This window comes from Cladophialophora immunda (genome assembly GCF_000835495.1).
Source record: "Cladophialophora immunda strain CBS 83496 unplaced genomic scaffold supercont1.1, whole genome shotgun sequence".
NCBI lineage: Eukaryota > Fungi > Ascomycota > Eurotiomycetes > Chaetothyriales > Herpotrichiellaceae > Cladophialophora > Cladophialophora immunda.
The window spans coordinates 5,593,186-5,607,346 of NW_015622541.1; the positions used below are offsets into that span (position 1 = coordinate 5,593,186).

A 14,161-nucleotide genomic window follows, 5' to 3' on the forward strand; every position below is an offset into this window, starting at 1 on the left:
GTGGTCGGTCGAGTCAGGCAGTCCACATCCTCCTCCCCACCAGCGTCTCTTTTCTCTGTCTCTTCCCCTCTATTGTCACCACCCCTTCAAAAGTACATACTTGTTTTTTCGTCCCCAACCCCCCCATCTTCGAATTGATCCCCCATGCTAATCGACGGATCACCAGGCAAAAGGGGAGGGAGGGAGAGAAATGCCCAAACTCCATTTCGTGCAGGAATTGCCCGTGGGCTCGTCGAGGCGGGACAGGGAACTGGAGCGCGCAAAGGCCCGCGCCCACGCCGCGTCCGTGTCTTACCAGAGTCACCACCACCATCAGCACCGATCCCGCGATCTGGGATCTCGATCTCAATCGCAATCGCAGTCGCAATCTCACACTCAATTCCAACCTCAACTACCGACCGAGAAACCTGTCGCGCTGGACAGCGATGACAGGACCGACACTACCGGTGTTGGCGCTGGTGGCCGACGACAGCACCAGTTTGTCATCGGGTCGAACAATGACATTGGCCCGAGCCCGCCTTGGGACGACAGCGGCGGCGGCGGTGATGGCGGTGGTGGTGGTGGCGATGGTGGCAGTGCCTCATGTGCCTCGCAACACGGACTGCAGACGCCGCCCCAGTCGCCGCCGCAAGAAGGCGGCCCGGAACGAGACTCGAGCGGTGGGATAGCTAGTCTGCTCCGACCGTGGGCACCGTGGGCTGCAGACACGGTCGCAGACTCGATGTCTCGCCAAGCGCTGACGCCGCCCGACGTGAGTTGGGCCGAGAGTGGTGCTGGGGTTGGCGATGGCGACGGCGATGGCGACGGCGAGGGAAATCCCAGCAGCGGCGAGGACATGGGCGACATTGATCCGGGTCTCGACTACGCATCGCTTGAAATTACAGGAGCGCCATCCTCATCTCCATATTCATATTCGTCCTCGTCCTTGTCCTCATCATCATCGTCGTCGTCCGCTCTCATCCTGCCACAGACAACGGCAACACGACATAGCATCTACCAAATCAATCCCCACGCCCACGCTCAGACGACAGCACCACATAATATCCCCTGGACCACGCCCGTCCGCCCGCCGCCCATTTCCATCTTCACCTCCCTCTCCACCTCCACCTCCACCTCCATCCCGCACGACCTGCTGGGCACGCGCGCCGACCCCTTCGACTGCATCCCGCGGCGGCACGCGGACGCGCCCTCGGTGGCCGCCGTGGTCGACTACCACGCGCAGATCATGGCGCCCAACCACGCGCCCATCTACAAGATCTTCGACGTCACCAACGTCTACACGGGCTACTACTTCGAGCTGCTCGCCCACCCGGACTTCCTGTACACGGGCGTCGCGAGCGTGCAGGCCGTGATTGACCACCTGAGGCGTGCGCCGGGCGCGGTCTCCACCACCACCACCACCACCACCACCACCTCGGGGCCGAGCGAGAATGTGCTCAGACACATTGGCACGGCGATGGTGAGGCTGAGGCGGAGGTTGGGACGGGTGCAGAAGGAGATGAGAGAGGAAGAGAGAGCCAAGAGGAGGAAGAAGGACATCAGCCCCGGTATTGACTTTGTGCCCGAGATTCGGCGTAGTCATGATGATGATGATGATGAGGTCCATGACCCCGCTAGCAAACCTGCGGCGAAACCCAAAGGCAACAACAACGAAACCCTCGCCGTCGACGACATGACCATCATGACGGTCCTGTTCCTTGCCGTGGTCACCCGCGCCATCAACGACCTGCCCTCGCACGAAATCCACAAGAGGACGCTCGCCTCCCTGGTCGCCGCGCGGGGGGGCCTCCAGAACCTGACCGGCCACGACGGCCTCGCGCGCTGCACGCTGATGCAGTGGGAGTCCTTCTGGGCCCTGAACACCGGGTCCAGCATCTTCCCGGAATCCCGCCCCACGTACCAGCCCGTGTATCCCCCGAGCCCTCCGATCCCCGCCTCCTCGCCGCTGGGACGGGAACTCGCCCTGCTGCCGCGCGGGTTTCAGGCCCTGGCGCACCACCGACGGCTCGCGCTCGACGTCCTACAAGTCCTCTCCCGCACGGCGGAGGCGCACCTCGAGCAGATGCGGCACGGCACGATCGTCACGCCCAGTGACGTGTTCCGGACGAAGCCGCGCAAGTTCCGGGATTTCTGGGAGGCGTGCACGTGCTTGGGCGCGCCGGACGAAGCCGTACACCCTGGATTGGCCGGCGAGGACGGCGGCAGGGCGGACGACGCAGCAGGAGAGGCGGCGGTGGTGACGATGCCGAATCTGGAGAAGATGATCGTGTTGGCCCTGCTGCTGTATTGTCTGCACACGTTCTCGCCCATGAGGGCCGTGACGGCCGTGTATAACGGGAGCCGAATGAAATTGACGACGGACGCGCCGAGACGAACCAGACGAAGTCCGCTGACAATGGCGTCCGTTCGCAATCCAGGGTTTCCCTCCCCACTCGATCGCGACGGGGATGTGGCGCGGGAGAGCGGTGCTCGGCACACGAGGATGGAGACGGAGCGCGACAAGATGGAGAGGGAAGAAGACGTCCTCCTCTGGGTGTGGTTCAATCTCGTCGATTCGTGGCGCGCCGCAAACGATACCTTACTCCCTCAGGGGCGGCAGATCATGCACGCGTTGAGACTCAGGTTCCCCGAAAGGACTGCGACGTGGGAAGAATGCGAGGGCGTCTTGACGGGCTTCTTTTGGAACGACGCGTTCATACGGCGGTGTCGCGCATTCTGGATCGTCAGCGAGCGAAAGGAGAATGGATGATCCTCGCATCTGTCGCTTGACGGATATGTCTGAAATCACTGGACCTTTTATGCGGGCCCGCATCTCGCGAAGTTCAAAGACCTTGAGCATTTTATGCCGTGTCTGGCTCAGAGTACATACATCGATGCCGACTACTCACTTATCGGAGATTCCAACATGTGCGTCTGTTCGTCGTTAGTCTCAGCCCTTAGTGGCCATCCTCGATGTTGTCAGGCATCAAGTACATGGTGAAGGATATTCAAACGATCTCCACTCCTGACCAACCCCCTCGCAGCGGCGCTGAGCATTCATCAACCGCTCTCAGAAAATCAGGTTCGGGTAGCCCTCCATCGATTCAGCATGATATGCAGATGCAAAGTCCGCCTCACTAATCGCACCATACGCGAAAGCATCGAGCGCCATGATCGGGTTGAAGTCTGCTGGGTTGTATGCATGGGGATTTAAAGACGGCCCATGATGGTGAGACTGCTGCCGGTGCTGTTCCTGGTGGTGGTGGAGATGGTGGTGCTGTTGCTGAGGTGTCTGAACAACATGCGCATGCAGGTTCTCAACGGGGATAAATTGGCTGCCTGCTGGAGGTGGCTTGACTTCTTCCTCTTCCTCCTCGATGACGTAGCCCGTCTGGGCTTGGGTTGTATTCGGCGACGGGGTCGGTGGAAGTAACTTCGCCTTCTGTGCGTGGTTCTGCACCGGAGCAGGCATCATGCCGCCTGCTGGCGAACATGGGGACTGAGGGATATGGTTGAACGATGGCATGTCGCTATACAGCTCGGGGAACCTCTGAAAGATATCTGGGCCCATTGTCCAACACTTGATGTCGGTCAGTCGCTGATCAAACACCGGGGAGAACTTGTACAGCCCCGTCTCGATTTCTCGGGTATAGCAGTCTCGGAATTCATAGGGCCATAGAATCCGAAAGGACTTGCAGAATAAATGCCAAAAATCGTTGCCGCAATAGTCGTGTTCGTTGAAGATGAAACGTTCCCGCACGCCGGGCCACGCGAAGTAGTCGATTGCGTAGGAATGGGCGATCTTCTGGGACGGGCGACGCATGTACCACGGCGGGAGCCGTGCATAGCGATCAAAGGTTGAGGCCGTGTGGAATTGTAACAGAGTGTGCATTGCTCGCATGATGGCGAGCCGTTCGGTGTTGGGGCACATGGCGAACAGGGTCTCGTCGATCCGGCGCAGGATTTTCCATGACGGGTGCAAGGGGGCTCGCTTTGCAACGGCATCCCAGCCCTCGATCAATGCACGGATTGGGACGTCGTCGCACAGATCGTCGGATTCCGGGGCCACTTCTTCATTCCAATCGAAACGCTCGCTCAGCACTTCGTTTGCGTAGCGCCAGTAGTTTCCCCGCCAGACGGAACGACGGCCGTGGCCACGATCGTGGCAGCTGTTGCAGGAGCAGGACCGTCGCGGGACGGCCCAGTTGTCGTTCCAGTTGCACGGCATCGGGTTCGGCTCGGTCACGCCCTTGGCCTGCACCATGACTTGGGTGGGAGAATGGGTTCCGTCGGACTGCAAGGGCACCACTTCGGGAGCAAAGAGAAGATCTTGAGACTGCAACGGCAGGCTTGGTGTTGGCGAGAAAGTGGCGAGGTCGAAGTTCCTCGCTGGACTGGTTCCTGATTGTATATCGACAGGTTCGGGTGGGAAGGGGAGAGGGGCGTCGTCTCGGCTAGGAGTGCTAGAACTCCGCTCGACACTTGCCTCTTCAAACGCCATCTTGGCCATAAACACTGTACTCTTGTCATCCACCTCTTCGTCCATCGGTTTGGGTGGCTTGTGCGTGTCCATGGCCTTTTGGATGTCCTTCAAGGTCTTGGCCATCAGATCTCTCTCCAATTCCACCTCTTTCAATTGCTTCAACAGGGTGGCGACCTGACCGCTGGAGTCCTGGCGTCGGAAATCCTCCACGAGCCCTTCGAGGTAGGCGATGCGGGACTTTGTCCGTTCTCGAGCTTGACGCTGGCATCGTCGGTCGATTTCCCGCTTCTTCAAGCGGCGGGACGAGACGCCTTGGGTGTCGTGGGTGTCGGGAGGTTGAGCAGCAGCACCGCCTCCCTGGGTGAGGGTGGGAGTATGCGTAGCCATGGCGAGGGCTGGTGGGTTGTTGTTAGGAAGACTGGCGCATGGCGACTTGAAGGAGGGATGTTGAGGTGAAAAGGACGAGGATGGGGAGGGACGTCGGCGGCGATGACCCAGCGAGCCAGAGCCAGACCAAGGATGAGGCTTCCTTTCTGTGAAGTTAATTTCTTACTAACGCTGTTCCAAACATGAGCATCTCACGCGGAACCGCACCCCCAAGGTGACCGTGTCTTGTCACTGGCCAAGGGCGCCGGGTTCGGGGTTGCGGGGTACCAGTAAGACTGGGAAGAATGGGCACCCCCGGTGCCTTGGAACAGGTGCCACCAGGTGCCCGGCGAGTGGCAGAGCCCCCTTTGGATTTAGTTAAACTCTCCCTTAAAACAGGGCACTCACTAGGTGTCATTCCGTCATGCCTAGGCAATTGCCACATTCACCCCCCCTCCCCTCTCTCCCCCCAGGCAAAAGGTGAAATTTCGGAGCCTGTGACCTCGCAGCCCAGATTTCCCCCAGACGGGCCTCATCTCATGCCCCAGAGAGAGGATACGAGATTCAGGTGTTCCTTCTGCCGCCAAGCAGCCATTCAGCATCAAGCGATGGGCCTCGATTCCCGGGCTACTTTGGAGGCTAGAAAACCAGCATCTTGGTCTCATTGGCTTTCGGGGAGATGGGGATGCCTGTTTCCAGCAAGGGTTGAGCCCGCTGTGACTAGTAGTAGTTTGGCTGTGACGACGACGTCTCTGTTCGGGGATCACGACATGGAGATGGTTGACAATCCGGAAGTGCATTGGAGGCTGAAATCCTTGCTCTGCTGAACCCCACGAGCACCATCCGAAGTGCTTGATTGCCCTAGAGTGACCCGTAACCTCCTCGTCCCGTCAGCCCGCGAGGTCTGATGGGTGGGGAGCGAGCAAGCGAATGCCATTCCTGTGATTGAGGGATCTGACGACAAACAGCCACTTCAGCTCACTATTCGTCCTATACTCGTCCTACCCGCGACCCGGACCGATGTGACGGCTTTGGAAGAGGACGACAAAGTGGTGGCGCTCTAGGCTAGTCCAGGAATTGTTTGTGACGTGGAAAATGCCTCCGATGGCCCAGCTGCCTCAACTTCAGGGGCCGCGGGCTGCATTGACCCAGAGCTCTGTCGACCCTTGTGATTGTCGCAAGGATACATTCCCAGCCCTGCTGCACCTTCTGAGGAGCGTACCTTGACCTGTTTTCTCCTGTGGTTCAGCTTCGTTCTCAAAAACGCGGGGGCAATCCTAGTATATCTCCATCCTCTACGCCACAGACAAAGACTTTACCTTCCAGAAATGGCCATCATGTTTATGTTTGTTTTGCACATTGTATCTTTTTGGGTAGCGAGTTGAATCTACCAAGGCCATGCTCGGCTAGCTTACTGCTTTGGGAGGAAGATACAAGGCCGGCTATGGAGGCCTCTCATTGGTGGCCTTGCGGGCCTCAACTGCCCATTGCGTGCTCCGGTCCATCAGCATTAATAATGAAACCATCAACGTATCTCGTACTCGGTACTCCGACTCGTCCCCTCCGAGCCCCTCCTCCAGTACCGACTACATATTTCGTGTGGATCTGTTCGTTGCTTCCTGTCCGTCGTCTCATTGCGCTACAATCCAGATAAGGTTCCCATTGTGCGTGTCCGCTCCTCGATTAATATTCCTCCAGATACATACCTCCACAATGTCCCTGTCCACCTGCTGCGTGACTGGCTTTCGATGGGATGGCACTCCCAAAGGCCAGGAAGCCACCCTCGCCAACAACAAGGCCTATGTAACCGGCTCCAACAAGGATGCCGCAGTTCTTATGGTCCACGACATTTTCGGCTGGTCTTTGACCAATGCTCGACTGCTGGCTGATCACTATGCCGAGGAAGCAGACGTGACTGTCTATTTACCTGATTTGTATGTACCTGAATGGCCGGAACCAAGCCGTTGCATGAGCACATGTTGCCCCTACATCCAGCGCTTTCCTCTGGCGCATGGTCGAGAGCTGCTAGCTTCGTTCGAGAGAGTTTGCTGACGGACTGCCTCTTCTTGATCCTCCGCTCCAGCTTCGCCGGCGAGGTCGTCACTCCTGATCGCCTCTTTGGGACCGGCGAGCATGCAAAGAGTGAACCGTTTAATATTATGGAATTCCTGGGCCGCCACAGCAAGGACATCCGGCAGCCGGAAATCTTTGCCTGTGCCACCGCCCTGAAAAAGGACCTGGGGTTTAAGAAGGTCGGCACAATTGGCTTCTGCTATGGCGGTTGGGCCGTCTTTCGACTGGGTGCCAAAGGTCAGTTTAGGATATTTTCCTTCTGAGAAGCTTTTATTACCTGCTACGTGGTGACGCCGACTGAACTGCTGGACTGTCTTGATCCGAGACTGACAAACATGGTATGGACTAAACAGGTAACGACCTCGTCGACTGCATCTCAACAGCCCACCCGTCCTTGCTCGAGAAAGCAGAGATCGACGCCGTCGGTGTCCCGGTTCAGCTGCTGGCACCAGAGGAAGATCCCACCTTTACTCCCGAACTCAAAGAGTATTCTCTCAAGGTGCTGCCCACGTTGAACATCGACTACGACTACCAATATTTTGCCGGATTAGTTCATGGCTTTGCGACACGCGGCGATACCAGCAACCCGACCCAGAAAAAGGGCCTGGAAAGAGCCAAGAATGCCGCTGTGTCTTGGTTCCGAGAATATCTGCACTGATGCCGTCGGTGACTTAGAGCCGACTTTTCATTTACTGTGGAGAGCGTCTTACTGCTGCTGCCACGCCCACTCCTTTGGCATTTGCGCAGAATCCAGAACTCCAACGATATGGGCATTGCTCGACTCGGGCTGACGAGGAACAAGGCTCCGGGGGTTGGAAGGTCTCCAAGTCGACTTCAGGAAGGGGGAGACCTGTTTTGTACGTTGCAGTTGGTATCTTGTCTTTTCTGGAAAGTTTCCGGTTGGCGACCACCTCCGGCCATCGAAGCAGTCGAAGATAAACGACTGCTGTAGTCTCCGTTATCTACTTTGCAGTGCTTTTGTGCAGAGAATAATTACCGTCTCTACGTAACTTATCATTTGGCCTCCCGACGCTGTCCCGTCGGGTATTTGAAACCGGTCGATTCGCTATCCTGACGCCTTTTAATGCTTGATATTACGAGACTTGCCTCCAGGGCTTCTTCGCAGGTGGATATGCAACCAATTGTTCACACCTCTTGGTCCGAGCCAGAGCAACTGTATGCCACCGTCCACGTCCACGTCCACGTCGCAGAGACATGCTCAACATCACCATCCATGGAACCTTCAAGCCCCTGATTGGACTAGGCGAGCCTCATTTTTCGACTGATTCTCACTGGCGCCTAAGAGCTTCATGGCGGCGCCCTAAATATGGCATGATGGGCCGGTTCTTCCAAGGCAGCGATCAGCTCGACGCGAGATTATACCCAGGGTATCTCGATTCCCAAGCAAAACAAAGAATAGGAACTCGCAACATTGGCATCAATGTCGTCGACGACAACAAAGGCGTATCCAGGACCCGGTCGAACCGCCGGAGGTCTTCCAGGGAGGTCAAGCAGCAGCTAACCCTGCGTAAGCCGTCGAGCAACGAGCAAATTGGGAGGGATATTGGGAGCATTCGAGGAGATATCGGGGATAGTGATGATGATAGATTGCGAGGGACTCTCAGGCTCTTGGGATAGTGTAGCTGGACTAAACGGTATTGCACGCCTTGACCAGAATAGAGAGTGAATAGAACGACGAGCATGAGAACATGAGAGGAGGATCTAGTCCCTGTGAAAGACGCTGTAGCCAAAAGAAAAAGGGAGAAGACTATTTAGGTTTCCGAGGAGCTCGAAATCATATCGATATCAATTTAATGGCTTCTCTTTCTTGTCCTCGATTTCTTCTTTTCGCCCCTTGCTTCAGCTTTCGTACGTCTCGTCAATATAGATGCTTTCCACTTACTGCCAGACAACCTCGTGCCAGAGCCAGTAGGATATGGCTCGTAGGCAAAGGATGCCACCGCGCAGGACGTATCGTGCAGGGATATATGAAAAGATCCTTCTTTGACCAAATCACCTAGAATGCATGACGACCTGGGCTGGAACCGCGGGGTCGGACGGAGCTCGTTGACGAAGAAGGAGGGGAGGGTTGACTCTGGCCGGTTGTCAGCTCCAAGATCACGGCCGAGATGGATGGATAGATAGACATGTGGAAGGCCATGGACACCGTACATGCAGAGAGGAGGGAAAGGGGCACGTAGAGCTAGTGTTCGAGTCCGATGACTCGTTTTCGACCTGTACCATTTCTTTGCCTCGCAGGGAAAGGGAAAAAGGAAAAGAGAGAGAAAAAAAAAGGGTGAAAGAAAGGACCTCTCCCACGAGAGGGACGGATCAGGTACCTAGGTAGTTAGTTAGAGGCATACTTCCCCTTCCTTCTCGAGACTGGACCAAAAAATCCAAGCAAACAACACAGCATCAAACACTAATCAACGCCCTTCCCTCGACACGAGACATCTGCGTGAAAGAACCCCCACAACTTCCACGACCACGACCAAGACTATTTTCCTTTGGCTGCTCCATAACCCGCTTGAATCCAAGTGCGCTGGGCTGGCAAGTCTGTTGTGTCGTGGCAAGTTCCTCCACCATCTATCAAACATGACACACTACAGGACTGGGTCAGGGATGGCAAAAAGCATAATGCGAATAGGGAGAGATGGAAATACACACGTGTGGGGCGGAAGCTGGCCGAGACAACCAGTGTTTGCATTGCAAGACCGACGGGATCAGCTACGAAAACGCCGGCGTCGAGCTTCCAAGGGTGGTCCAGCATTAGGGCAAAGCGGTTGACAGGATATGAATGCGTAGGGGAGGAGAGGAAGAGTACGAGGGACAGAAAGAAGGAAAAGTAACAACGTTCTGGCTGCTTCTGGGTTGATGACCCTGCCAAATCTGGACGCATACAAGTAGGAGAGAGGGAAAGCAAACATACACCATTCCTTCGAACGTTCTGTCGTCCATTCCAGCACTCGAGCCAGCTGTCCTGTATGTATCAATGCGATGATATCCCCATGCTCAGATGTCCCGTTGAGCAAATGCCCCGTCTGTGCCCCATGTCGCCATCGCTTTGCTATGCTTCGCCGCGGAAATGATCTGCAGTATACCCTTGAGAGCAATGCATTGGACTATCCATATGCCTGCGATATCCCACTCTCACGACAATCTGTGTAAAAAAGGTTCAAAAAGGAGCGAGTATCCGTGTAGACAAAGGGAAAGCCATCTTGTTGTCTAGCGTCTGCGTTGGACAGTCTGCCAACCATCAGAGTCGGTCCCCTTCCTGGCACGGATACCAACTCCTGGCACAAATTTTGCAGCATTCGGGTTGTAGGAACGACAACTTGATCCAGACTTTCCACTGTTGCTGCGATCTCGGGGACCTGATCCGGGATAAGGAATTTGGGTAATCAAGTTCATGGGACGTTCGCAGGGGTCGTGAGAAAACCCAACCTGGACCTCCTGGTAGGGTCCTGGCCTCCTCGATCGACGAAGAAACTCGTCTCTGACAATTCGGGCAATGACAGTAGATGAAAAAACCGCAGTAGCTGAGGAGTAGAGGTCAGACCAGCAAGAAGGTGGAAGGTTGGCGCCGACTTACCATTCCCGGTATTAAACAGCCATACCAACTCGACATTATGTCGACCGACAAGCTCGGTCAGGTCCCTCTTGAATCTCTCCTCAGTCAGGCCATTGGTGAATAATTGTTGACGAGCAAAGGTCAAGCGACGGCGCTCGTTGGTCGGGGGTTGCATTCGAACAAGGTCCTCGTTCTCCGGGTATGGCTCGCCATACTTGACCTCATGGCCTTTTCCGAACAAGCCACAGCCATAGTCATGGACTGCTTCGGCTTCTTCGTTCATGAAGATCATGGCTGCGCCGGCGTACTGGAAGATGACACAGACGGCCTCATATTGCTCCACGTATGCCATGGAAAAAATGGCCCCGGTGCTGATTCGTTCCGTCACCATGCTCAAGGGCTTATCTTTGGACCAGCCATAGATCCAGAGGCAACGGAAGTCCTCCTCCCGCGGCTGACCCTTGTTCGAGGCTTGCTCGGTGATGTGTCGCTTTAATCCGTCCGATGGTCCAAACTTGACCAAACGATTGTTGCTTGGGATGTCGGTCGCAGCAACCGCTGCCCAAGTGGAGGAAGTATTGGATCTTGCAGCAGGACGGCCTGCACTGCCATTTTGGGGGAGAAGTTGAGTTTTGGTGACAGGGAGAGAGTTCATGTGGAATTTCTCAATGGACCAAGGAGCCGTGGTATGATTGAACGTGTCAAGCATGGAGTGGACGTCTCGTGCGATGCCATTCGCTGCTTCATTTTCACCTTCGCCTCGCAGCTGTTCCATGATTAGTCCAGCGCGCTGCAACATGGGAACAGCCGTTCCTTACATGCTCCACCACCCTGTTCAAGTGGCTCAGGGCATCCGCCATAACATCGCTGACATGAAGAGGGTCGTTTCCGATTGCCATCATGTCCTGTGTTGATGCCTGATTAGTACGGTTTCGCCTTCGCCTCGCGCGGGACTTGGAGGGAACGGGGATGGGCGAAGTCGAGGGATGTGTTCAAGGGTAGGAGGGAGGGGGGGTGGTCAACGAACTTCAGAGTCTTCGCTACTGGCGTCACTGTAGATGAGAGAAGGAGAGTAGAGGAGGTGGTTGGAGGGGTGGCCGAGGCTGCGCCAGGTTGGGCTGGAGGTGGTCGAGGAGGAGGAATATCTGGAGAGCATCATGTTGGAGGAAGGGGAGGGCGAGAGCAGGAGATGTGGCTCAACAACTCTGAAGGGGTCCGGCACAAAGGGCAGGGTGCGTGTAAAGGGTCAACAGAGCTTCTTCTCCTGAAGTCCAAGGCAGTAAACAAATTGGTTTGGTCCTGTCGCCACTTCACTCTGCGGTCTGGATGCCTGGGGAAACAAAGAAGTCAAGGAAGGCTCCCGCTACAGATCAGCGACAGCAGTGCAGGTGTGGCATCAAGCAGCAGCTACCCGAACCAAGATAAAAGAGCTGGTTTGTTTGTCTCTCAAGACGTCAAGGTCAAGATTTTCGATGGACTGGCTTCCTTTAGATTTCTTAGACAGAGGGAGTGGGAATTTGTTTGCTCCTCCCAGTCCCGGTGGGAATCTCTTCTCATTTGTATGTCCCGTCACCAACTGTTCGTTACTCCACCCCGCGAGACACCAGGCCCTATGGTCAATGGTCTGTGGTCCGTGGACATCTGGATCTCAGCGCTTTGATAAGAGCCACCGCGAAAAACATATCAGAGCAGCTGCTCGTAAAGCCGAGGGGAACCTACAAAAGTCATCACATGTGCCAATCAAGACCGATCCATATTTTCCTTTCGCCTTCCAATCGTGGCGTCTTGTCGCGCTCAGCGCCAGAACGCCATTCTGATGCCCAACTCCCGACCCAATGCCCGCCTTGCTTCGACTGTCCTGGTCATGGCGTCTCGATTTTCATGGGCACGGCGAAGAAGATATTTCATGCATTCCCCCATCTTGCCCCAAACCAAATATTTATATGCCCTTGGGACCTCCACGCTGCCGTTGCTGTCGTGCGACGCTAGACGGGTCCTTGCCCGCTGTACCACCTCGTAGCTGACGTTGTCCGCCATCCCCATCAATTGGCCGTATGCCAGTTCGATCCGGGGTGCACCAGTGCGCGCTTGCTCATCTCGAAGTTCGCTGGCTAGTCTTACCGATTCAGCATTGTGGGTGGCGAGCACGAGAGCAACCCGAGGGAATTCCGTGGAGCCCCCCTCCACGGGCTGCAGGATGCCCTGGTATCGTTGTTGCAGGATGCTCCTCGCGATGCCGTTGTAGCATTTGTGGGTCTCGTCGATGGTGGCCCAGAACAGCTCCCGCGGATCGCTGCCCATATAGGCCCCTCGCACCAGTTTCACGCCGAGCACGAAGCCTTCTCTTCGAGCCAGCTCAAGATGACTTGCCAGATTTTGTGGAGTCCTCTTAGCATAGGCCTGGTAGGTGCCGTATACCAAAGCGTGTTCACGGTTATACCTCTTTGCGAAGTACATTGTCCAGTTGTCAATGCCTTGTTGCAACGATGCCTGCTCGGCATCAAACAAAAGCTTGACCCCTTTCTGCTGAGCTCGCTTGCAGATATCGTGTACAGCCTCCTCGAACTCTGGCGAACACGCAATTGTCGCCTTGAGATGTCGGAGCGCCTGACGTCCAGCTCCCGTGAATTTCAGCGCGACGAAATCGCCCTGCTGTGCAAGATCCACCGTATCAATGGTGTTCTGTCTCCATGTGGCAATTTCCTCGGCGTCAACCTGGGCTTGTACTGCCGCATTCTTGGGCTCATTCAGGCCATCGGCCTCTTCTTTACTGAGGACCACCTCTTTCGCGTGGCCCAATATGACTCCTTTGAAACCAGTGTTCTTCAAGTTTGTAATTGTCCTTTGGACCTCTGATGGAGTCTCGCCAGCACAGAATTGCGCGTAAAAGGTGTGTTTGAGGAGTGAGTGGAGGATCGGATTGCGGTCAGGGTTGAACAGACGGGACTTTGTGTGAGCGAGGAAGGTCATGGCAGCTAACGAAGGGCGAAGCAGAAACGGGACGGATGATATCGAGGTGATGATGTATGAGCGCACCAGAGAATCTAAGGGGATGCATGCCAATGGCCTGGGTGGGCGCATGTCTGAGGGCTGCGAAGCGGACTCTGCGGTGTCGTAAGCTGTGGATGTAATGTTGCGCCGTGTATGCGCTTTGCGATGCTGATGTTTTTGTCGGAGGAAGTTGTTCTCGAAACAACTTTCTCGACTTCGGCGGTGCCTCTCGTTCTGTGAACACACGGAAAGAGTAGGGAAGGACTGCGCATGGAGGGTTCGCCTCGACGGAATTCGTGACGCCAATCTGCCATACAAGTAGAGGTCCATTCTCGAGATCAAGAGGCAGTAAGGGAGGGTGTATGGCATGAATAACGGACAAGGATAAGGAAGTTAGGGACAGATGCACAAACCTTTCGCAATAGATATAGATCGCAGGAAGGGTGGGCTAATTGACAAGATAGAGGGGATGCTGAATAGTACCGTACATTGTCGATACGTCAGCGCCCATCTCCACCCTCTGAGATAAAGAGGAACCAGTGGGTCTTATCGCCTGATCTTAAGCCGTGAATAGCCGACAGGGCGCAGCTGAAGCGACGGAAGCCTTTTGTTTGTATAACAGCAACCTCTCGATCATGCAGGAACAGAATTGAGCGCCGAAGTCGGCTCTCGGTACTGCCGGCACCTTGTGATCAGGA

The 14,161-nt window shown here is 55.7% G+C and overlaps 5 protein-coding genes across 6 annotated transcripts; 2 read left to right on the plus strand and 3 right to left on the minus strand.

The window, feature by feature from the left end:
• The first annotated feature begins 165 nt into the window (after positions 1-165).
• On the plus strand, positions 166-3,697 carry PV07_01631 (uncharacterized protein). The gene has a single exon (XM_016388175.1). It carries the CDS (start codon positions 191-193, stop codon positions 2,747-2,749), a length of 2,559 nt encoding a protein of 852 aa, XP_016255103.1. The 5' UTR covers positions 166-190; the 3' UTR covers positions 2,750-3,697.
• On the minus strand, positions 1,244-5,001 carry PV07_01632 (uncharacterized protein). The gene has a single exon (XM_016388176.1). The coding sequence runs from the start codon at positions 4,847-4,849 to the stop codon at positions 3,050-3,052; it is 1,800 nt and encodes a 599-aa protein (XP_016255104.1). The 5' UTR covers positions 4,850-5,001; the 3' UTR covers positions 1,244-3,049.
• A 1,367-nt stretch (positions 5,002-6,368) lies between these two features.
• On the plus strand, positions 6,369-7,925 carry PV07_01633. Of its 2 annotated transcripts, XM_016388177.1 has the most exons (3): positions 6,369-6,762; positions 6,912-7,138; positions 7,255-7,925. In XM_016388177.1, exons 1-3 carry the CDS (start codon positions 6,542-6,544, stop codon positions 7,557-7,559), a joined length of 753 nt encoding a protein of 250 aa, XP_016255105.1. In that variant the 5' UTR covers positions 6,369-6,541; the 3' UTR covers positions 7,560-7,925. The 2 variants fall into 2 exon arrangements, with proteins under 2 accessions (XP_016255105.1, XP_016255106.1); XM_016388178.1 differs by having other exon boundaries at positions 6,369-7,138.
• A 1,936-nt stretch (positions 7,926-9,861) lies between these two features.
• Positions 9,862-11,371, minus strand: PV07_01634 (uncharacterized protein; the record flags this gene model as incomplete). Its single annotated transcript, XM_016388179.1, has 3 exons — positions 9,862-10,440; positions 10,494-11,238; positions 11,291-11,371. The coding sequence occupies 3 exons, from the start codon at positions 11,369-11,371 to the stop codon at positions 10,127-10,129; spliced, it is 1,140 nt and encodes a 379-aa protein (XP_016255107.1). The 3' UTR covers positions 9,862-10,126.
• Positions 11,372-11,754: 383 nt separating this feature from the next.
• Positions 11,755-13,964, minus strand: PV07_01635 (uncharacterized protein). Its single transcript, XM_016388180.1, has one exon. It carries the CDS (start codon positions 13,830-13,832, stop codon positions 12,267-12,269), a length of 1,566 nt encoding a protein of 521 aa, XP_016255108.1. The 5' UTR covers positions 13,833-13,964; the 3' UTR covers positions 11,755-12,266.
• Positions 13,965-14,161: the final 197 nt, after the last annotated feature.

Bases quoted from the DNA above. Each gene is read 5' to 3' on its own strand.
- PV07_01633 (XM_016388177.1), top strand. From the start codon at position 6,542: ATGTCCCTGTCCACCTGCTGCGTGACTGGCTTTCGATGGGATGGCACT. The intron at 6,763-6,911 runs GTATGTACCTGA...CCTCCGCTCCAG, and splicing joins ACTGTCTATTTACCTGATTT to CTTCGCCGGCGAGGTCGTCA. The intron at 7,139-7,254 runs GTCAGTTTAGGA...TGGACTAAACAG, and splicing joins CTTTCGACTGGGTGCCAAAG to GTAACGACCTCGTCGACTGC.
- PV07_01635 (XM_016388180.1), bottom strand. From the start codon at position 13,832: ATGCCATACACCCTCCCTTACTGCCTCTTGATCTCGAGAATGGACCTC.
- PV07_01631 (XM_016388175.1), top strand. From the start codon at position 191: ATGCCCAAACTCCATTTCGTGCAGGAATTGCCCGTGGGCTCGTCGAGG.
- PV07_01632 (XM_016388176.1), bottom strand. From the start codon at position 4,849: ATGGCTACGCATACTCCCACCCTCACCCAGGGAGGCGGTGCTGCTGCT.